The 24,428-nt window shown below is 38.3% G+C and overlaps 3 protein-coding genes across 6 annotated transcripts in view; 2 read left to right on the plus strand and 1 right to left on the minus strand.

The window, feature by feature from the left end:
• Positions 1-24,428, minus strand: part of CIDEC (cell death inducing DFFA like effector c) — an 81,675-nt gene that overhangs the window by 4,163 nt on the left and 53,084 nt on the right. The window contains exons 1-2 of one of the 3 annotated variants that reach the window (XM_060785275.2): positions 8,597-10,104; positions 1,568-1,645 (exon numbers count right to left, since the gene is read on the minus strand). In XM_060785275.2, the coding sequence (XP_060641258.2) occupies positions 1,568-1,620 (53 nt within the window). In that variant the 5' untranslated portion in view covers positions 1,621-1,645; positions 8,597-10,104. Of the gene's footprint in view, positions 1-1,567; positions 1,646-6,425; positions 6,518-8,596; positions 10,105-24,428 lie in introns of those variants that run through there. The other 2 variants (XM_060785274.2, XM_067473334.1) reach the window with 2 other exon arrangements.
• Positions 10,339-11,385, plus strand: DDT (D-dopachrome tautomerase). The gene is made up of 3 exons (XM_060785276.2): positions 10,339-10,541; positions 10,879-11,063; positions 11,245-11,385. Exons 1-3 carry the CDS (start codon positions 10,434-10,436, stop codon positions 11,315-11,317), a joined length of 366 nt encoding a protein of 121 aa, XP_060641259.2. The 5' UTR covers positions 10,339-10,433; the 3' UTR covers positions 11,318-11,385.
• CABIN1 (calcineurin binding protein 1) overlaps positions 13,643-24,428 on the plus strand; it is a 55,761-nt gene continuing 44,975 nt past the window's right edge. For both annotated transcript variants that reach the window (XM_060785266.2, XM_060785267.2), the window contains exons 1-8: positions 13,643-13,743; positions 16,976-17,012; positions 17,117-17,212; positions 17,701-17,814; positions 20,110-20,220; positions 21,376-21,556; positions 22,539-22,668; positions 23,081-23,239. In XM_060785266.2, coding sequence (XP_060641249.2) covers positions 17,010-17,012; positions 17,117-17,212; positions 17,701-17,814; positions 20,110-20,220; positions 21,376-21,556; positions 22,539-22,668; positions 23,081-23,239 — 794 coding nt within the window. In that variant the 5' untranslated portion in view covers positions 13,643-13,743; positions 16,976-17,009. The remainder of the gene's footprint in view (positions 13,744-16,975; positions 17,013-17,116; positions 17,213-17,700; positions 17,815-20,109; positions 20,221-21,375; positions 21,557-22,538; positions 22,669-23,080; positions 23,240-24,428) is intronic.

Here is a 24,428-nt window from a genome sequence, read left to right on the forward strand (position 1 = left end):
GGGAAGCACATTTGAAGAATGCAAGCTATGTAGTTTGGGGTGGGGGGTGGCTTTTCCCATGTGGCAAACGGAAGAGAAGGACTTTATAAGGACACTTTCACCATGATTTTCCTAGAGATCAAACGCCTTTTATGGCCGTGCTGTAAATCTTTGTAAATAAAACATAACACTGATCCTGTGTGGATCTGAAGAAAAGCTGCATTCATGAGTTATTTGAATCCTCATACCTAAAAGCGGCTGCTCGTGGGTTGAGAAGGAAATAAGGAACAAAGCTGATTTATGACGTTACAATCGTCTTATCTCAATTTTCCGTCAGTTCAAAGCACACAACCCGGGATCAGATCTTGGGATATAAAGATAGTGTAGAATGGGCTGGAGTTTCATGGATAGACAGGTCTCCAGGAAAGCCACACAGCCAAACCAGAGAACCTTATTTCAGCATCCAAAGGTTCTTCCAGCCAAAGGGGGCCATAGAGGACCTGGAGATTTGTAGAGAGGACTCCAGCCCCACTGGAGGATTCCTAGGTCTTCCAATCGGGCTAGAGGACCTAGGAAATGCCTAGAGATGCCATTCTATAGGATGATCTCCCTAGGGACCAGAAGATCCTTCTGTAGAAGGTAGCCATTGGATTGAGCTGGAGGACCTAGAGATTTGTAAAGAGGACCATTTTCTAGGCATCGGAAGGTCCTTCCAGTGGAAAAGGATCATAGAGTCGCACTGGAGGACCTGGATATTTGTAGAGAGGATGCTTTTCTAAGCATCGGTAGGTCCTTCCAGCAATAGTTGACCATGGAGTTGCACTGGAGGACTTAAGAGATTCCTTAAAAATCACTTATCTGGGCATTTGTAGGTCCTTCACTACATGGCCAACCTCCAGTGCTAGTAACCATCAAGTTGTGATGGAGGGCCTAGAGATTTCTAGAAAGGACAGCTCCCTAGGCATTTGAAAGTCCTTATAGTGGAAGGCAGCCATAAAGTTGTCCTGGAGGATGTAGGATTTCCTAGAGAGGACAATGTTCTAGACATCAAAAGGTCCTGCCAGTGGAAGGTGACCACAAAATTATATTGGAGAACCTAGAGCTTCCTAGAGAGGACAGTTCCCTAGGCATTGGAAGGTTCTTCCAGTGGGAGGGGACCTTAGAGTCACACTGCAGGACCTAGAGTTTCTTAGAGAGATTTTTCTAGATGTGTGTAGGTCCTCTATTGGCACTCTTTTGCCAATTTATGTGGGAAACGGACCACAGAGTTGTTCTGGAACACCTAGAGAGGACTAGAGAGGACACTTCTATAGGTATTTGTAGGTCTTCTAGTGACACTCTATGAACAACCTCCAGTGGAAGGACCTAAAGGTCCTCCAAAGCAACTCTATGATCAACCTCTGTTCGATGCTGACAATAAAGTTGTGATAGATTACCTAGAAATTCCTAGAGAAAATGATTATCTAGATATCTGTAGGTCCTCCTAATGGAAGCTGAGCCTTCTAATGAAAGCTGAGCCTAGCGTTGCATTGGAAGACCTAGAGATTCCTAAAGAGGAGACAAAACAACATTACAAGCAAATACTTACTTGGAAAGGGATTGCGGGGAGAGAAGGGACAGCGACTTTTTGGCGTAATCCATTCTCACAAAGAGCGCTTGATCTGAACTGTAAGGAGAAAAGAAGTTGTACATTTTAAATTTAATAATAATATTTTTATTGAGTCTAAGTGCTTCCTTTTACCCACTGTGATGTTGTTGTTGTTATTATTATTATTAATATTATTAATAGAAACACAACAAGATGAGTCCACAGCAGACACTCTGCTGGCTGTTGAATTGGATCACACGCCGGACACTTCCCACGTGTTTAGGACTGTGTGATGTATCGGCGAATAATGCGTGCAGATCCCAGTAAGGTGGCCTTCTGCAGCTGGCAGATGGTAATTTTGTCAACGCCGATTGTGTTTAAGTGCAGGCCAAGGTCTTTAGGCACTGCACCCAGTGTGCTGATCACCACTGGGACCACCTTTACTAGTTTGTGCCAGAGTCTTTGCAGTTCGATTTTTAAATTCTCATATCGTGTCAGCTTTTCCAGTTGTTTCTCTTCAATCCTGCTGTCATCTGGGATTGCGACATCAACGATCCATACTTTGTTTTTTAACACGATTGTGAGGTCAGGAGTATTATGCTCCAAAACTCTGTCTGTCTGAATCCGGAAGTCCCAGAGTAGTTTGACGTGTTCATTCTCTTTAACTTTTTCCGGCTTGTGATCCCACCAGTTGTCATAGGCAGATGGTGTTTGTGGCACAAGTTCCAATGAATCATCTGAGCAACGGTGAGTGTTGTGCCTCTGCTTGTAGGCTGTCTGCCCAATCTTCTTGCAGCAGCTGAGGATGTGATCTATTGTTTAATCTGCTTCCTTGCAGAGTCTACACTTGGGATCTGTTGTCAACTTTTCAATTCTTGCTTTGATGGTATTGGTCCTAATGGCTTGCTCTTGGGCTGCCAGAATCAGGCCCTCAGTCTCCTTTTTCAGAGTTTCATTTGTGAGCCACAGCCATGTTTTTTCTTTGTCAATTTGGCTCTCAATTTTTGCCAGGAACTGTCCATGGAGAGCCTTCTTTTGCCAGTTTTCTGCTCTGGATTGTGTTTTTATGGTATTCCCTCTTTGTCTTTTGCACTTTAAGCAGTTTAATACTATTGACTTCCCTCAGTGTTGTTTCTTGACTGCCTTTCACATAATCTGCCAGTGCGTGTATCTCTTCTTCTACCGTTTGTTTCACTTGCAGAAGTCCTCTGCCTCCTGATTTTCTGGGCAGGTAAAGTCTGTCAACATCACTATGCGGGTGTAATGCGTAGTGCAGTGGTTCTCAACCTGTGGGTCCCCAGGTGTTTTGGCCTACAACTCCCAGAAATCTCGGCCAGTTTACCAGCTATTAGGATTTCTGGGAGTTGAAGGCCAAAACATCTGGGGACCCACAGGTTGAGAACCACTGGCGTAGTGGATTGTCATCAGTTTTCTTGTTTTTCTGTCCAGATCATCCAGCTCTGCTTGTGTCCAGTTTACAATCCCACCAGTGTATCTAATAATGGGGACGGCCCAGGTGTTGATAGCCATGATCGTATTTCCACCATTTAATTTGCTCTTCAAAACCTTTCTGATTCTTTGGATATATTCTTTGCTGACCACATTTTTCACATGCCCATGCTTGATATTGTCCAATTGTAGTATGCCCAGATATTTATAGGCTTCAGGCTGATTGCACGTTATGGTTTGTCCTTTTGGCATCTCTATGCCCTCACTTTGTGTAGTTTTCCCTTTCTTTAAAGCCACTGTGGCACATTTGTCTAGGCCAAACTCCATACTGATGTCAGTGCTGAAGATTCTGACTGTGTTGGTCAGTGACTCGATTTCAGTTTCTGATTTTCTGTAAAGCTTTAGATCTATCATTGATATTATTATTATTATTATTATTATTATTGACACAAAAGCACAGTATGTCACAGCAAACGAGATCTATATGTTGGATTTCGTATCAAAAAATCACAAGTCGAACACTTCCCAAGCATCTAGGACTGTGTGATGTATTTTCGAATGATGCACGCAGATCCAAGTAAGGTGGCCTTTTGCAGTTGACAGATCATGATTTTGTGAATGTTTACTGTTTCCAAAGGCCGGCTGAGATCTTTTGGCACGGCACCCAGTGTGCCCATGACCACTGGGACCACCTGTACTGGTTTATGCCAGAACCTTTGCAGTTTGATTTTGAGGTCTTGATAGCGGCTGAGTTTTTCCTGTTGGTTTTCCTCAATGCGACTGTCACCTGGTATGGCAACATAAATAATCCAAACTATTTTCTTTTCCACAATCGTGATGTCTGGTGTGTTGTGTTCCAAAATTTTGTCAGTCTGGATTTGAAAGTCCCACAGTATTTTTGCATGTTCATTTTCCCCGACCTTTGCGGGTTTATGATCCCACCAATTCTTTACTGCTGGCAGGCGGTACTTGTGACATAAGTTCCAGTGAATAATCTGGGCCACAGAGTTGTGTCTTTGTTTGTAGTCTGTCTGTGCAATTTTCTTGCAACAGTTGAGGATATGATCCATGGTTTCATCAGCTTCCTTCAACAGTCTGCATTTTGAGTCATCCGTTGATTTTTCAATCCTGGCTTTAACTGCATTGGTTCTGATGGCTTGCTCCTGAGCTGCAAGAATCAGGCTTTCTGTCTCCTTCTTCAGTGTTCCATTCATGAGCCATAACCAGATCTTCTCCTTGTAAACTTTTCCTTCAATCTTCTCAAGGAACTGCCCATGTAAGTCTTTGCTGTGCCAGCTGTCAGCTCTGGTTTGAAGTGCAGTTTTCTTTTACTGACTCTTTGTCTGCTGTGCTTTGAGAAGTTTCCTATTATTGACTTCAATTAAAGCAGGTTCTTGGCTTTCCTTGACATATTCTGCCAGGACGTGTTTTTCTTCTTCAACTGCTTGTTTGACTTGTAAAAGTCCTCTGCCACCAGACTTTCTAGGTAGATAGAGCCGGTCAACATCACTGCGAGGATGTAGTGAATTATGAATGGTCATGAGTTGTTGTTCTTATTGTTATTGTTGTTGTTATTATTATTATTATTATTATTATTATTATTATTATTATTATTATATTAAGTGCGCCCTTTTACCCATTGCAACATAGCTTTTCTTATAATTGATAAATTTATTAGAGCATTAATTTGAATTAATACTAAATTCAAAATTATTATTATTATTATATTGGGTATAAGTGCTCCCTTCTACCCATTGCTATATATCACTTTAAATATAATTAACCATTTTAATTGCCCTAAAATTCCCTTAAAATAAGAACTATAAATTAATTAGATTAGAATATTAATTCTAATAAAACTCCCTCCTCAGCAACATTAGATCAGCCCCCTCCCTCCTTGCTTTCAGAAGGAAAGTAAAAACTTGGCTTTGGGATCAGGTTTTCGGATAATAGTGCAGTACAATAATAGATTTGGAGTATCTGCAATGACTACGGGACATCTTTGGACTACTATTACATATGGCGTGATTTTATATTGAATGTAATGTTTTAAAATGCTTTAAATGCTTAATATGTATTAATTTTAATTTAATTTTAATGTTAATGGAATTGTGTGTGTTTTAAGGCATTGAACAGTGTAAGCAACCTTGAGTCCACTTTGGTGTAGAGAAAGGCAGGATATAAATAGGGTCAATAAATAAATAGTATCCTAAATTCAATTCAATACGATTATGCTTGTTACATAATAATAATAATAATAATAATAATAATAACAATAACACGAAATTCCTCTGCCTAAGGGATTAAACCCTAATTTAAATTACATTAAATTAATAATAAACTTAAAATTCTCTTGACCAAGGAAAGGTCTTTTCGAATGAACTAGGGTCGAATTTAATCCTAAATAAAATAGTAATAATAATAAGAATAATATACTATTTCATTGTAATAGACTTAAGACGTGGTCTTTTGGAATGAAATAGGGCTGAATTAAATATTAGTTATTATTTATTTACTGTATTTGTATACCGCCCCTCTCAGCCTTGCGGCGACTTGAGGTGGTTTACAAGGCAAAATTCAATGCCACAAAAAAACACAATTACAATATAAAAACATTAACATCAATAAAATCATAACAACAACAATAAAACATCATTCAATAAATACTAATTAAAACAATATCCAGTCCCATCATGTAGTTGTTCTGTTTCTTAGGTCCGTTACTCAGTATTCGCAAATGCCTGCTTGAATAGCCATGTCTTGGGTTTTTTCCGAAATGCTAGAAGCAAAGAAGCCGATCTGATCTCCCTAGGAAGGGTATTCCATAGCCGAGGGGCCACCACTGAGAAGGCCCTGTCTCTCATTCCCACAAGCCGTGCTTGTGATGATGGCGGGACTGAGAGCAGGGCCTCTCCAGATGATCTTAAAGTCCTCGAAGGTTCATAAGGGGAGATGCGTTCGGACAGGTAAGTTGGGCCAGAACCATTTAGGGCTTTATAGGCCAAAGCCAGGACTTTGAATTATGCCCGGTAGCAAACTGGCAGCCAGTGGAGCTGGTACAACAGGGGGGCTGTATGCTCCCTGAGAGCCGCTCCAGTTAGCTACCTGGCAGCCGTCTGTTGGACCAGTTGAAGCTTCCGGACAGTCTTCAAAGGCAACCCCACGTAATAATAATAACAACATAAAATGTCACTTGCCAAATAAAGGCCTTTCACAATGAAATAGGACTGAATTAAATCCTACATTAATAATAATAATGATGATGATGATGATAATAATAATAATAATAATATAACACTACTAAGATAAAAACCTGCCCTTGCTTAAGGCATGGTCTTTTGCAATGCAATAGGGTTGCATGATATTCCGAATTGCATGTAGCTCAATGGACAAGCAGTTCCCAACGCACCTGACCTTGCTTCTTCTTCCTAGGGAGTGACTGGGCTGGAGCTGGGAGGCCTGGGCAGTGGGGCCTTTTTAAAGGGCCAGCCTCCATTTCCTGCTTACCTGCCTGCCCTTTGGGCCCAGTCATCATGACGCAAGTGGACTTTGGATCCAGGGCAATGAGAGGCCTCCAACTCACCTCTAGCCCTCATTCTAGGCCAGGGCTGGGCCAACTTGGGTGTTTTGGACCTTCAGGTGTTTTGGACTCCAACTCCCACAATTCCTAACAGCCTACCAGCTGTTAGGAATTGTGGAAATCCAAAACACATGGAGGGCCAAAATTAGCGCGTACCTGGTCTAGAGAAAGTCAAGGGCAACTTCCATTCTTAGGCCTAGGCCATCATCTCCAAAGCTCTTTTGCCCACACTATAACTCCATGCTAGGGGGATGATGGGGTTTGTCGTCTCCCCAAAGGCCTTTTATTATTTATTTATTTATTTAGTACACTTGTATACCGCTAATATCTCAGCCTGTGCGGCGACTCATTGCGGTTTACAACATATTTAAAAATACAATATTCACTTTAAAAATATAAAATAAAATATAAAAATACATACATATACATACATAGTATTGGGCCACCAATACAGACCGGAACATCTCATAGTTAAAGTCATAATCCAATTCGTTATCCTTGATTGCTAGTCCATGATCAAAACATCATCACATCGGAATTAGTTGAAAACTTGCTCGAACATCCAAGTTTTCAGTTTTTTCCGAAATGCCATTAGCGAGGTGGCTGATCTTATTTCAGTAGGGAGGGCATTCCAAAGCCGGGGGGCCACCACAGAAAAGGCCCTATCTCTCGTTCCCGCAAGCCGCACTTGTGAAGCAGGCGGGATGGAGAGAAGGGCTTCTCCTGAAGATCTTAGGGTCCTGGTGGGCTGATAGGCCGAGATACGTTCGGATAGGTATGTAGGGCCAGAACCGTTTAGGGCTTTAAAGGTCAAAGCCAGCACTTTGAATTGGGCTCGGTAGCTAATCGGTAGCCAGTGGAGCTGGTACAGCAGAGGAGTTGTATGCTCCCTGCGCCCTGCTCCTGTTAATACCATGGCTGCCGCCCGTTGGACTAATTGGAGCTTCCGGGCCGTCTTCAAAGGCAACCCCACGTAGAGAGCGTTGCAGTAGTCAAGGCGGGATGTAACCAGAGCGTGGACTACCGTGGCCAAGTCAGACTTCCCAAGGTACGGTCGCAGTTGGCGCACGAGTCTTAACTGTGCGAATGCTCCCCTGGTCACCGCCGAAACCTGGGGATCCAGGCTCAGCGATGAGTCCAGGATCACACCCAAACTGCGAACCTGTGTCTTCAGGGGGAGTGCGACCCCGTCTAACACAATGCTACATGGATGATGGGATTTGTTGTTTCCCTGGTCTGCAGTTTCACTCAATGCTACATGGATTTGTAGTTCCCCGCAAAGGTCAGCAGTTTTACTCAAGGCTGTGGAGATAATGGGATTTGTGGTTTCCCCAAAGACTTTTGTCTGCAGTTTAACTCAATGCTACACAGATAATGGGATTTGTGGTCACCCATAAGCCTGCAGTTTTACTCAGTGCTTCACGGATGATGGGGTTTGTCGTTCCCCCAAAGGTCTGTAGTTTTGATCAATGCTGTAAATAATGGGATTTGTGGTTTCCCCAAAGCCTTTCAATGTTCTATCACTGGAGTATATATTCCCCCTTGTGGGAAAGCTTGATTCCACAACTCCCACCATAATGAGCCCTCCTCCACAAACAATGTTTCTCTTTTATCTCACTGAGCTTTTTAACTAGTTTTAATTAGTTCTTCTTTTAACCATTACATGTGACCCGCCCATTGTCACTGCGTTTGTGTTTATTGTAATTTTATATTGTTGTATATTCATATGTTCTTTGTAATTATGATGTTGTTTATTGTTTATTGTTTGCGTTTTCGGTTTGCGTTCGGTTGTTCTTTATTGTAATTGTTGTTCGGGCTTGGCCCCATGTAAGCCGCTCCGAGTCCCCATCGGGGAGATGGGGCGGGGTACAAATAAAGTTGTATTATTATTATTATTATTATTATTATTATTATTATCTGCTGTTTTACTTAATGCTACAAAGGTAATGGAATTTGTAGTTTTTCCCTCAAAGGTCTTTCGCCCCCGCACTTTAACTCACTGCTACACGGATAATGGGATTTGTAGTCCCACAGAAGTCTGCAGTTTTACTCAATGCTACACGGATGATGGGGTTTGTCGTTCCCCTAAAGTTGTGTAGTTTTACTCAGTGCTGTAGGGATAATGGGATTTGTTGTTTCCTCCAAAAGTCTTTCGTCTGCAGTTTTACTCAATGCTACACGGATAATGGGGTTTGTCGTTCCCCCAAAGATCTGTAGTTTTACTCAATGCTGTAGGGATAATGGGATTTGTTGTTTCCTGCAAAACTCTTTCGTCTGCAGTTTTACTCAATGCTACACGGATTATGGGGTCTGTCGTTCCCCTAAAGTTGTGTAGTTTTACTCAATGCTGTAGGGATAATGGGATTTGTTGTTTCCTCCAAAAGTCTTTCGTCTGCAGTTTTACTCAATGCTACACGGATAATGGGGTTTGTCGTTCCCCCAAAGATCTGTAGTTTTACTCAATGCTGTAGGGATAATGGGATTTGTTGTTTCCTGCAAAAGTCTTTCGTCTGCAGTTTTACTCAATGCTACACGGATTATGGGGTTTGTCGTCCCCCTAAAGTTGTGTAGTTTTACTCAATGCTGTAGGGATAATGGGATTTGTTGTTTCCTCCAAAAGTCTTTCGTCTGCAGTTTTACTCAATGCTACACGGATAATGGGGTTTGTCGTTCCCCCAAAGATCTGTAGTTTTACTCAATGCTGTAGGGATAATGGGATTTGTTGTTTCCTGCAAAAGTCTTTCGTCTGCAGTTTTACCCAATGCTACACGGATTATGGGGTTTGTCGTTCCCCTAAAGTTGTGTAGTTTTACTCAATGCTGTAGGGATAATGGGATTTGTTGTTTCCTCCAAAAGTCTTTCGTCTGCAGTTTTACTCAATGCTACACGGATAATGGGGTTTGTCGTTCCCCCAAAGATCTGTAGTTTTACTCAATGCTGTAGGGATAATGGGATTTGTTGTTTCCTGCAAAAGTCTTTCGTCTGCAGTTTTACTCAATGCTACACGGATTATGGGGTTTGTCGTCCCCCTAAAGTTGTGTAGTTTTACTCAATGCTGTAGGGATAATGGGATTTGTTGTTTCCTGCAAAAGTCTTTCGTCTGCAGTTTTACTCAATGCTACACGGATTATGGGGTTTGTCGTCCCCCTAAAGTTGTGTAGTTTTACTCAATGCTGTAGGGATAATGGGATTTGTTGTTTCCTCCAAAAGTCTTTCACCTGCAGTTTTACTCAATGCTACACGGATAATGGGGTTTGTCGTTCCCCCAAAGATCTGTAGTTTTACTCAATGCTGTAGGGATAATGGGATTTGTTGTTTCCTCCAAAAGTCTTTCACCTGCAGTTTTACTCAATGCTACACGGATAATGGGGTTTGTCGTTCCCCCAAAGATCTGTAGTTTTACTCAATGCTGTAGGGATAATGGGATTTGTTGTTTCCTCCAAAAGTCTTTCGTCTGCAGTTTTACTCAATGCTACATGGATGGTAGGATGAGATTTGTCGTTTTTCTGGATTTAAGGCTGCGGCGATGGAGGGTTTTTGTTGTGTTTCCATTCACCTTCTGGGGTTCGACTCAACGCTGTGGGGATGATGGGGAGTGTAGTCTTCCGCTTTCCACAGGCATGGCTCCTCCTGCCTGGCAATCTTTCTCTTTTCAAATAAAAAGACCCCATTCTCTTCGACCAGTCGCCCTTAAAGATCCGAAACGACACATTTCTTGCCTGAGCAGGACGGGCCGGGCTCCGTATCTCCCGGGCGGGGTTTGTGCCAAAGTTCAGTCAGGCCTTGTTGTTTTAGGGGAAGGAGGCCGACCTCCGGAGGGGACCCGCCGCCACCGCCATGCCTTTCGTGGAGCTCGAAACCAGCCTGGCCGCCCAGGCCCTCCCCAAGGACCTCCCCGCCAAGCTGAGCCGCGCGGCGGCCGAAATCTTAGGAAAACCCGAGGAGGTAGCGTGCCCGACTAGGCCGCGGGTGTGTGTGTGTGTGTGTGTGTGTGTACTCGATTGAGGCCTGCTCGGGCTCGCGTAGTTGAGGAGGCCGGCTTTCCGTTCACTTCGGTCGTCCTCCTAAGCTACGCGAGTCTGAGGTATATTGAGGACCACTAGGCCACGGGGAGTATAGTTTGTGGGTCTTCTCCGGCAAAGGCGCTTGAGGAGCACCAGGCCGCGCAAAGCCTGGCCCTCGCGTAGTTTAGGAATCACGCGAGGCGGACCTCTCGCCAACGCGAGTCCGAGGCTCCCGCGCGGCCTAGTGTTTTTGTATTCTCCCGCTTTCCCTCCCTCAGCGCGTGGTGGTGACGGTGAAGGGCGGCCTCTCGATGGTGCTGTGCGGACGCGCCGGGGACTCGGCTCCAGGGGCCTTGCTCTCGGTGTCCTCCATCGCGGTGGTGGGCTCCGCGGAGCAGAACAAGCAGCATAGCGCCCGCTTCTTCGAGTTCCTTCAGCGGGAGCTGGGACTCGCTCCGGAGCGGTGAGGATGAAGGGGGGAAGCCTCGGGCTTGCGTAGTTCAGGAGAGCCCCGACCTCGCCTAACTCAAAAGGCCGCCTTCCCCCTCCCTCGTGGGTCCGCGAGTCCGAAGCTTTTCCTTCGGGGACAGATTCAGATGATATATTTTTAATATTAATAACATCAATCTTTTATTTTCGGAAAGGATCGTGATCCGGTTCTATCCGCTGGAGCCCTGGCAGATCGGGAAGAACGGGACCGTCATGACCTTCCTCTGATTCCGGACCGCTTTTCAAAGCCATTCCGCAATAAATGAAATAAAAGAATGAGAGAGCAAATCCAGAAATGATTGTTGTTTTTTATTGATTGCTGATGATTATTGGCGAGGGCAAGATGGTTCACTCGAACTATGAGTGAGTCTGGGTCTTCTTGGCCCCGCCCACAATTTGCGCAGACTCAGAACGCCTCCTTTACGGCATTCTAGGAATGGCCTTTGGCCCCGCCCACAAGTTACGGATACTTAGTCTCGTCCGAATAGAGGCCCAATCTATATAAATACAAATGTAATGTTAGTTCGTGCTACCATCAGAACTCAAAAACCACTGGGGGAATTGACACCAAATTTGGACACAAGGCACCTAACAGTCCAATGTATGTCCTTCACTCAAAAAAAATGATTTTGTCATTTGGGAATTGTCGTTGCTGGGATTTATAGTTTACCTACAATCAAAGAGCATTCTGAACTCCACCAATGGTGGAATTGGGCCAAACTTAGCACACAGAACTCCCATGACCAACAGAAAAAACTGGAAGGGTTTGGTGGGCATTGACCTTGAGTTTGGGAGTTGTAGTTCACCCACATCCAGAGAGCACTGTGGACTCAAACAATGGTGGATCTGGACCAAACTTGACACGAATATTCCATATTACAGAGAGAGGTAAACCCTCCTCCACTGGCTGCCGTTTTATTTTCCGAGCCCAATTTAAGGTGCAGGTGCTTACCTACAAAGCCCTGAACGATTTGGGACCAGCCTACCTGCATGACCACATCTCCGTCTACGAACCCACGTGCTCACTACGTTCATCTGGAGAGGTCCTGTTCATGATCCTGCCGGTGTTGCAAGCACGTTTGGTGGGGACCCGAGACAGGGCCTTTTCCGTGGTGCCCCCCGGTCTCTGGAACACTCTCCCCAAAGATCTTAGACAGGCCCCTACATTGGCAGTCTTCAGAAAGAACTTGAAGACCTGGCTGTTCCGATGTGCCTTCCCAGATTAGGAAATCTCCAATACCAAGTCCCAGACGCACTTTATTAGAATTAAGACTGCCGCACACTGCACTTGCCCTATAATCCTTACATATCACCTGTCACATCAGCACTTTTAATCCTGTACCCTTTACTCTGGCCCGGCCCAGTTTTATCTTGTTTGATGTATTGTTTATTGCTTGTGGTTTTTGTTGTTTAATTACTGCTTTATTTTAATTTGCTTGAAGTGTATTGTTATGTTGTGTATTGAGGCCTTGGCCTTTGTAAGCGCATCAAGTCCTTCGGGAGATGCTAGCAGGGTACAAATAAAGTTTAATAATAATAATTAATAATAAAATGCCTAAATATGAACACAGATGGAGTTTGGAGGAAATAGACCTTGACATTTGGGATTTGTACTTACTGGGATTTATAGTCCACCTACAATCAAAGAGCATTCCAAACTCCACCAATGATGGAATTCAACCAAACCTGGCATACAGGACTTCCATGACCAACGGAACAAACTGGAAGGGTTTGGTGGACATTGACCTTGAGTTTGGGAGTTGTAGTTCACCTACATCCAGAGAGCACTGTGGACTCAAACAATGATGGATCTGGACCAAACTTGACACAAATATTCCATATGCCTAAATATGAACACAGATGGAGTTTAAGGGAAATAGACCTTGACATTTGGCAGTTGTAGTTACTGGGATTTATAGTTCACCTACAATCAAAGAGCATTCTGAACCCCAGAAGTGACAGAATTGGGGCAAACTTCCCATGCAGAACCCCATGACCAACAGAAAATACTTAAGGCCATCCAATCCAACTCTCTTCATCAGGGCAAGAAAATGTAATCAGAGCCCTCCTGACAAAGAGCCATCCAGCCATAAATATTGATAGATACATATGATTCTCACACACACACAGATATAGTATCACAGATTTGTAAGAGACCCTTAAAGAAGGACTATGATATGTGGCATATTCCAGAGTAGGCAAACCAGACACTCTCCACATCAACACTGACAAAGAAACAACAAGAAATACTGTTTACTCACAAGCAGAAAGAAATTATATATATTAGAAACCAACACTTTCTCATTACTTGATTTTCCAGATCACCAGACTGGGCCACAGCAACGCGTGGCAGGGGACAGCTAGTACTCTCTTAAAGTTGTTACTTTACGGACTGCTTTTGGTCCCGCCCACTTTTTGCGCAGCCTCAGCCTTTACCGTGACGTCATCTCTCTGCAGCCAATAGCAACCCTCTCCGCCTCGTTATCTCGCCCCTCCCTCTCGGCGCTAGGTCCCGCCCACTGGCTGGAAAGCTATTTTAGGGGGCGGCTGTCAGTCAGGAGCGGCTTTGCGTCTGAAATGAGGTCTAGAGAGTGATCCGGAAGTCCCGCCTATCACTTCCGGCATCAGACTGAAGCTTCTCAGGAAAGAAAAGGGTCTGATCTATGAATATATATTATATATATATAATATATTTATGATATTATGATATTTATTATAGTGAAAGGCTTCTATACCTATTTATCTTATGCTCATATTATAGTGAATGGGTGATAAAGAGCTGCTATGCTTTCTTATTTTATTATATTATAATAATAATAATAGGAAATAATAAAAAGAGAAAATAATAGGAAATAATGAGGAACGGAATAAGAATAAAATGATGAAAATAAAGCATAGCAAATAAAGCATTTATGTATACAACCCATTCACTTTAAGAATTTATCTTATTATATTGTGGTGTATTATAATATATTTGGTCATTATTGTTATTACATTTCATTATTTAACCATGATTTCATATAACAATATTTTATTGCCTTGTTTTCTATTATTCTGAATTACATTATATTATTGTATTTGTTATGTTGTGAATATTATTATTATATTTGTTATATTATGAATTATATAATATATGATTGTAATATATTTGATCACTAATATATTATTCTTATTACATTCACATTATATGTACTATTATTTGCTATTATTATATTATTCTTGCTACATTTCACATCCTTATTATTTTTACCGTAACTTCATATTATTACTCCTATTTGTTCAGTTGGATCTCCAGCACTTTATTCCCAGCCCCGGACTTACAGTTTGCGTTTGCACAAGGCCTTGTCCTGCCCTATTAGTCTCAAATCTGCACATCCCCACTTCTCTCAGCTACTGGTTGTTTCGATGTTTGGTTCATGTTTTATAATGTCTTATATTTTATTGGTTTTATTGTTTAATATATTTTATTGCGGCAAGTTCTTGGTGATGTGGTGGTACCAAGGCACCTTGTATGTCTCCTGAGGAATCTGTATAACGACCAAGTGACAACAGTAAATAGACCATGGAACAGCAGACTGGTATGGCAGGGCTGTATACTCTCACCCAACTTGTATGCAGAACACATCAGGCGACGTGTGGGGCTTGATGAATCCAAGGCTGGAGTTAAAATTGCTGGATGAAACATTAACAACCTTAGATATGCAGATGATACCACATTGATGGGCAAAAGCAAGGAGGAACTGAGGAGCCTTCTAACCAAGGCGAAAGAAGAAAGGGCAAAAGCTGGGTTGTAGTTAAACATAAAAAAACAAGTTTATGGCATCCGGACTGATTGATAACTAGCAAATAAAGGGAGAAAACATGGGGGCAGTGACAGATTTTGTATTTCTAGGTGCAAAGATTACTTCAGACACAGACTGCAGCCAGGAAATCAGAAGATGTTTCCTTCTTGAGAAGACAACAATGACCAATCTTGATAAAATAGTGAAGAGTAGAGATATCACACTGGCAAGGAAGATCCACATAGTTAAAGCAATGCTATTCCCCTTAGTAACCTGTGGATGCAAGTGCTGAACCATAAGGAAGGCTGAGCGAAGGAAGATAGATGCTTTTGAACTCTGGTGTTGGAGGAAAATTCTGAGAGTGCTTTGGACCGCAAGAAGATCCAACCAGTCCATACTCCAGGAAATAATGTCTGGCTGCTTACTGGACAGAAGAATATTAGAGGCAAAGTAGTATTTTGGCCACATAATGAGAAGACAGGAAAGATTGGAGAAAACAGTGATGTTGGGGAAAATGGAAGGAAAAAGGAAGAGGGGCCGACCAAGGGCAGGATGGATGGATGGTATCCTTGAAGTGACTGGCTTGACCTTGAAGGAGGTGGGGGTGGCCATGGCTGACAGGGAGCTCTGGTGTGGGCTGGTCCATGAGGTCACAAAGAGTTTTAAGCAACTGAATGAATAAACAACAACAGCAATATTTTATTGTTCTATATTTTTAATTACTTTGCAACCTTTGTTTATATTGGGCTTGGTCCATTATTTCATATTATTATGTTTCATTCCCTTATTTTAATTTATTTTTGTATTACTTTGTATTATTATTATTATTATGTTTTAAATCAACTTAAAATAGTTGTATTATGTTAATCATTATATTATGCTTATTCTTTTACAATATTGTAGCATTACTATGTTATTCCCTCTTCATTCCATATTATTATTATTATTATTATTATTATTATGTCATCCCATTATTATTTTGTTATATTGCATTATTTCACATTCCCATGATTAGATTTTGCTATTTTATATTTTTGTTATGGTTGTTATTATATTATTACATTTTATTTTATTATGCTATTATTATAATATCCCATTATGTCATATTATTTGTATATTTCTCATTGCATTATTGTTATTATATTTCATCATTTCACACCTCCATCGTTCTGTTTTACCATTATTTCATATTATTATATTTTATATTGTTATCTTATGCTTATTTTTTATTTATTATTATCATGTTATATCATATCATCACATTATATTTTAGAATTGCTCTTATTATTATGTTTCATTATTTCATTTATTATTATTATTATTATTATTACATTTTGTCCTTTCACATTCCCATCATTATATTTAACCATTATCCCATTTTATAATGTTTTTATTTTTATTATGCTTATTTTTATTTTATTGTTATTATATTAATATATTTTGTCCTTGCTATGTTATTTATCATTGCATTATTATGATTGCATTTCATTGTTTCACCTTCCTATTTTATTTATATTTAGAATTGTATTATTATTTTTATTACATTTCATCCTTTCGTTTTCCCATCAGTATATTTAACAATTATTCCACATTACAATATTTTGTACTATTATTTTATTACATTTATTTTTATTATATTATATTTTAGCCTTTCAATGTTATTGTAGCAATATTATCACATTATATTTTAGCACCGCTCTTATTATTATGTTTCTTTATTTCATGTTATATTTATCATTGAATCATTATCATTATTATTATTATTATTATTATGGTACATTTCGTAACATTTTTATTTTTATTTTATTATGCTTATTTTTATTGTTTTTATATTAATATATTTTAGCCTTGCTATCTTACTATATTTATTGTTGCTTTGTTATGCTTGCATTTCACTATTTCACCTCCTTATTTTATTTTATGTTTATATTTATTCATATTTATTATTTATTTACTAATATTGTATTTCATTCATATGTCTTATGTTATGTAATATATGACATTTATTAATATATATAATATAATATTTAACATACTTAATATGTAATAATATTTGTATTTGTATTCTAATTATATGTAATATTTATAATCCCTTTTTCTTTAGGTTCCTGAGAAGAAGCACTGAATTATCCCTAAACATGGTAAAATTGCATATTTTGCTATGCTTTTAAATGGAGAATCATATTAACCTTTTGTGCCTCTGCATTTCTGATTAAAATTATTTATTCATTATTATTTTTATCAGATCCGTATAGCAGCCCTGAATGCAAGGGCTGCCATTGAAGATGATGAACAGGAAGAAACCTTCAAGAGCCACAAGACACAGACCAAGGAGGCCCAGGCAAATTATTATTATTATTAGATACAGTATATAGGTACATAGGGATTGCAAAGGCTTGCAAGGGGAAATGCCTATATATCTGTAGAAGAGATTAACAAATGCTTTTATAAGATTAATGGATATTCCTGACTTTAGAGGGCTTCTCTCCCTCTCAAGTGAGCAAGGGAGGATTTGGAAAAGAAAACACACTGTTAAGGGAGGGGAAGAGGAATATATCATATATTGCAAGCAATGGCCTCCAGGCTCCGATCCCCGGCTTTACCCCATTATAAGCCGAGGGAGGCCTTTTCAGCCCAAAAAAGGGCTGAAAAATTCGGCTTATCTTTGGGTATATACGGTAATATTATTCCTATTTTTCTCTCTTTCTTCTTTTCGTAAGGGAACCTCTCCCCCCCCAAAAAACTCTACATTCATCTTTTCCCCCCATTTCTTTATTGTTATTAATAATTAATATTTAATAATATTTAATAAAATGTATTATTTTTTAGGAAGCAGAGGCCTTTGCCTTGTACCATCGGGCCCTTGACCTCCAGAAGCATGACCTTTTTGAGGAATCGGCCAAAGCCTATCACCAGCTCCTTGGAGCAAGGCTTCTCAGAGAGGTCGGTTATTGTTGTTTTTTGTTTTTTATTTTTAATGTTTAATTTATATTTTTTATATTTATATATTTATATTTGTAATACTATTTTATTTATATATGTATCATTCTTATATTTGTTTTTATTATTATTTCCATTATTATATTTATTATTATATTGCATTGTTGTTACTTTTATTATTTTGTTTTTATTTTTTGTTGTTATTTTATTATTTATTATATTTATATTTATTATAGTTATATCTTTATTATTATGTTATTATATTTATATATTTATCATTATTATATTTGTTCTTAATTTCATTATTATATTGTATTATTATATTTACCAGAAGCATTTTTGTTATCATTTTTGTTTGGCAGTAGTATCATTACTATTATCCTTTTTGTTATGTTACATTATTTATATAATATTTATATAGATTTCATAATGTTTATTGTTTTTATATATCTATTATAGTATTATAATAACATTATTTATATATTTATCATTCTTATATTTGTTATTATTTCTATTATTACATTTAATATTATATTGTATTATTGTTATTTTTATTATTATTTTCATTATTATATCGTATTATTATTACATGGTATTATTATTATCATTATTATTTTCCAGCAGCATTTCTCTTACGCTTTTTTATTTTCATTTTTTAGATTTGATAATAGTCATTACTTTATATATCTGCTATAATATAATATTATTATTTACACGATTACTATTAGATTAGATTAATTATATATATAATTATTTGTCAGTAATATTGTTTTCTATGGTATTACTATTCTTACATTATTCTTATTTTATTTTGCAGCAATATTGTTTGCATCTTCTATGATTATCAGTATATTATTACATATTTATATTATATATATGTTATTACATATTTATATTATATTTATATTATATATATGTTATTACATATTTATATTAATTGCTATTCTTCTTCTTCTACATTATAATATTATTATTTTGCAGCAATATTATTTGCATCTTCTATTTATTTTGTGTCAAAGGCCTTGCATAAATAAGTATAAAACTGATAAAAATAGAAGGAGCAGAAGCGGCTAAATAATTTTTGACCAAAAACGGGCAATAGCAACCATATTGTCTGTAATTTGAAACAGTTCTTCCCCCGTGCATGAGTCAGCAGTTGAATAAGACAAGGCCAGAACTGATGTTCCTATTAATTTTGGGCTACCAGTAAGTTTCCTCAGGATGTTATTGCATGCAGCTACTTTGTGCTTGGTGTTTGCACAGTGTTTCCTAAATGTTAGTGTTTGATCTAAGCTGATGCCGAGATATTTAGGGTGGTCACAGTGTTTGAGCTTTTGGCCTTCTCAGGTAACCTTCAATTTCCTGTTGGCTTCACGATTACGTAGCAGTGGTTCTCAACCTGTGGGTCCCCAGGTGTTTTGGCCTACAGCTCCCAGAAATCCCAGCCTGTTAGGATTTCTGGGATTTGAAGGCCAAAACATCTAGGGACCCACAGGTTGAGAACCACTGAGGAAAGCACACACTTGTGTCTTGGCAGGTTAGGCTTCAGGTGGTTATCTTTACAGTTGCTGGAGAGATCTTTCAGGGCATTAGGAAGTTGGTTTTCAACTGTTTCAACATCTTTTACATGTGTTGTTAGGCCAAGGTCATCAGCATATATACATGCCAAAAAAGGCATTGCAACTTCTGGTGGCGCATTGGGTTAAACCGCTGAGCTGCTGAACTTGCTGACTGAAAGGTTGGCGGTGCAAATCCGGGGAGGGGGTGAGCTCCTTCTGTTAGGCCCAGCTTCTGCCAACCTAGCAGTTCTAAAACATGCAAATGTGAGTAGATCAATAGGTACCACTTCTGTGGGAAGGTATCGGCGCTCCATGCAGTCATGCTGGCCACATGATCTTGGAGGTGTCTACAGATAACTCCCCCCAGAATCAGACATGACTTGACTTAATGTCATGGGAAATCTTTACTTTACCTTTACGTATATTTATAATATCTGTATTAATTGCTATTATTAATAGTATTCTATATTATTGTTTAAATGACAACAGTATTATATGATTATTTGGCTGAAATATTAATTTGGAAGATGAGTTATGATTTTGTTCTTGCTATTGGCAGCATTATTCTTATTGTCATTGTTTTGCAGCTTATATTATTATTATTTGAATCATAAAATATTCCTTATATTATTATGATGATACAGCTATTATTTTGCATTATTATAATTATTAGTAATAATTAACTATTAATTAATATTAATATTTTTATTATTAATTAATATTTATTTCTTTGTTGCAGGTGGTCCCTTCCGGAGAGGGTCTGAGGCTGAAATATTCCACTTTCAAGAACTTGGCCCAATTGGCAGCTCAAAGGGATGACCTGGAGACGGCCATGCAGTTCTACCTCGAGGTGCAATATGGTTATCATATAATCATATATAATATGGATATTAAAATAAATGTTATAACTATATCTATATATTATATATTATAAAATCATAACATAAAAAATCCCATGTTAAAATAATAAAAGATAATATAAATAGTTATATATTCAAATAAGATTAAAAAAATTCCCACATTAAGGTCAGAAAAGATCATCATAAAAGATAAAAAATTATTATAAGATAGAATTAAAAAATCACGCATTAAGATCAGAAAGCATTATATATATATATATATATATATATATGCATATAATAAAATCATGCATTGTGATCTTAATGTGATTTTTTATTATTTTATATATATATATATATATATATATATATATATACTAGCCGTCCCCTGCCACAAGTTGCTGTGGCCCAGCCTGTGTCTATGTGATTTGCGTGTGTGTATATATTTGTCTATATGTGTGTATGTGTGTTTGCGCATATTATATGTGGTTGTGTGTGTGTATATTTCTGTAGTTTTGTGGATGCATTCTAATATAATTTTTGTTTTTTGCCTTTCTAAGTCTCTTTTGCTGTGTTTTTCAGTGTTTTTTATGAGTGATGGTCACTCAATGGCCTGATAGGTGTATTGTGTCCAAAATTGGTGTCAATTCGCCCAGTGGTTTTTGAGTTATGTTAATCCCACAAATGAACATTACATTTTTATTTATATAGATTTATATACATATATAATTGCGTTTTATTTTTGTTCATATATATATATATATATATATATATATAATCTATTTTCCGATCTTTGTGTGGGATTTTGTTTATTTTCTAATTCCTTAAGATATAGATATAGCTATAACGTTTATTTTATGATTTTTATTATCTTTGATTATTATGTTTTCTGATATTCATGTGGGATTCTTTTATTATGTGTATGTATATATATATATATATATATATATATTGATATTAATGTGTGATTTATAAACATGTATATAATATACATATATGTATTCTTATACATATACATATATATATACAATATAACAATTCCATATTATGATTTTTATTACATTATTATATCATAGTAATATATAACCAAAAGCTATTTTTCTATTATGTATTATATCATCATAATATAATACTATTATTCTTTTCTTATTTCATGCTTCTTGTAGGCGGTGCTGCTGGATGGGACGGATGTGAGCCTGTGGCACCGCATTGGGCGCCTGGCACTGCGTCTTATCCGACTGCCTTTGGCCCGCCATGCCTTTGAGGAAGGCCTCCAGTGCAACGCCGACCACTGGCCCTCCCTCGATGCCCTCCTCACCGTCCTCTATGCCCTCGGAGACTACCCCAGTGAGAACTTCCTCTTCTTTATTATTATAATAATATTATATTAGTATTATTCTATTATTATTATTATAATATTCCTCCTCACCATTCTCTATACCCTCAGAAACTACCCAAGAGAGAACTAATTATTATTATATTACATTATTATTTATTATATATTATGTTATATTATTATTATTATATTCCGCCTCACCATCCTCTACACTTTCAGAGACTACACCAGTGAGGACTCACTTCCTTTTCTTGTTAATATGTTATTGTTAGTAGTATTATGATATTTATTATTTTATTCCATTATTAATTGTATATTCCTCCTTACCATCCTCTACGCTCTCGGAGACTACCCCAGTGAGAACTTATTATTATAACAGATTATTCTATATAATTATTAATATAATTATTAATAATATATCCCTCCTCACTGTCCTTTACACTCTCAGAGACTACCCCAGTGAGAATTCACTTCCTGTATTATTATTATTATTATTATTGTACTGTGACTGATCCGGAATGCATATATATATATATAAAATATTTGATTGGAGCCCCCAGTGGTGCAATGGGTTAAACCCTTGTGCCGGCAGGACTGCTGACCGACAGGTCGGCAGTTCTAATCTGGGGAACGGAGTGATCTCTTGTCTCAGCTCTAGCTTCCCATGCGGGGACATGAGAGAAGCCTCCCACAGGATGGTACAAAACATCAAAAACATCTGGGCATCCAATGAGCAACATCCTTGCAGACAGCCAATTATCTCACACCAGTAGCGACTTGACGTTTCTCAAGTCGCTCCTGACACAAATCTATCTATCTATCTATCTATCTATCTAATTATTATATTCCTCCTCACTGTCCTCTATGCCCTTAGAGACTGCCCCAGAGACATAACTTCCTTGTATTATATGTGTGTGTGTACACACACACATATATACACACATATATAATGATTAATATGCTTACTAATATATACCTATGTATGTATTGCAGCCTGCCTCTACTTCACCTGCAAGGCCTTGGAGAAGGACTGCAAATACAGCAAAGGCCTGGTTCTCAAAGAGAAGATCTTCCAGGAACAGCCTTCTCTCCGAAAGGACTCCCTCCACATGTTCCTCAAGGGGTCAGCTATTACTTCTTCTTGTTGTCATCATCATCATCATTATTATTAATTATAATAATAATAATTTATTTTGTTATTTTGTTATTTTTATTTTATGTATATTTTTATTTTTATATATTTTAGGATTTATTTTGTGATGATTGTGTGTGTGTATATATATATATATTGTTTTATACTTTTGTTTTTATTCTTTATTTTATATTTTATATTTTATTCTTAATTTTATATTAAATATATTATATATATTATTTATTATATACATATTTGTTTTTTCAAAAAATGTGGGAATTATATTGGCCTTTTGGGCCGCAGCATCACGTTCCCATCCATTAGTTTTTATAATATTTTAATTATATTATTTTTATTTTATATATTTATGTTAATATCTTCCTCTCTCCTTTTGTGGCGGAAGGGACCTGCAGGAGGCACCAAAAGTGGAGGAAGCGGAAGCAGCGGCCATTTTGGAGGAAGCGCTGGACCTGAGGAGGAAGAGGCGGGAGGCCCTAGAGGACAGGAAGCAGCAGCAGCAGGAGGCGGAGCTACGTCTGGCACAGCCCCTCCCACAACTCACGTAAATAGCTATATCATTCTTTATTATTATTCTATTATTATTATTATTATTATTATTATTATTATACAGTAGCATTATATTGTTAAATTATACTATTATATGACATATTATTTACTATGTTTTGGGATGTCAGATATGTTTGCCAAGTTTGGTCCAGATTCATTGGTGTTTGGGTTCACATTGCTATATGAACTCTCTCCCTAAGGACAGCAGGCATGCCCCAATGCTGGCAGTTTTTAGGAGGAGCTTGAAAACATGGTTGTTCCAGTGTGCCTTCCCAGAATAAGGAAACTCCAAGCAATATGTCCCCAAATGCACTTTACTAGAGATCTAGGATATCTGCATGCCCACCCCCCTCCAAATACCTACCCTTTTCACCTTGTCATGCCCAGCATATTTTTAAATTTTTAATTATTATATTTGGCCCTGCCATAGATTTTAATGTGTCGTGGTATGTTGTTAATGTTTATTGCTTTGTTTTGTGTTCATTTATTGTTGTATTGTTGTTGTTGTTGTTTTTACTGATGTATTTGGGCTTGGCCTCTTGTAAGCCGCACCGAGTCCTCTGGGAGATGGTAGCGGGGTATAAATAAAGGTTGTTGTTTATTATTATTATTACTATTATTATCATTATCATTATTATTATTATATATTATTGTATTTTTTATTATTAGGGTAGTATATTGTTAAATTAAAATACACTGTTATATTAGATTATTGTTACTATATTATATTATACTATGTTATTATATTACATTATATATTATCATTGTTATGTTGTATTTTATGATGTACTAGCTTGGGTACCTGGTGTTGTCCGGGTTATTTGAAAAAAAATCATTTTTTTAATTGTACAAAATGCTCAAGGCTGTGGATGAACTACAACTCGAATCATGCCAGGTTAACCCCTTGAAATTCCATCAGCCTGTGCGCCTGCTGTGTGCCATAGGAAAGGGTAGGAAAGGGTTAAGAGAGGCTGGGGGGGGGGTCATGCAAATTCCACACCAATGGAGAGAGTCAGAAACACTGGGATGTCCATTTTGGAGGAAAAACAGAACATCTAGGATGACATTGTCCCGGCATGAAAGCCTTCACTTGGGTGGTGGGCAGTATGATGTTTGGCAGGGGTTGGACTACATGTTCATGGCGCCCGCTGTAACCCGAAATGTCCTTGGAGGGAGGGCTTTTG

Source organism: Anolis sagrei, chromosome X (assembly GCF_037176765.1).
Source record: "Anolis sagrei isolate rAnoSag1 chromosome X, rAnoSag1.mat, whole genome shotgun sequence".
NCBI classification, from domain to species: Eukaryota; Metazoa; Chordata; class Lepidosauria; order Squamata; family Dactyloidae; genus Anolis; species Anolis sagrei.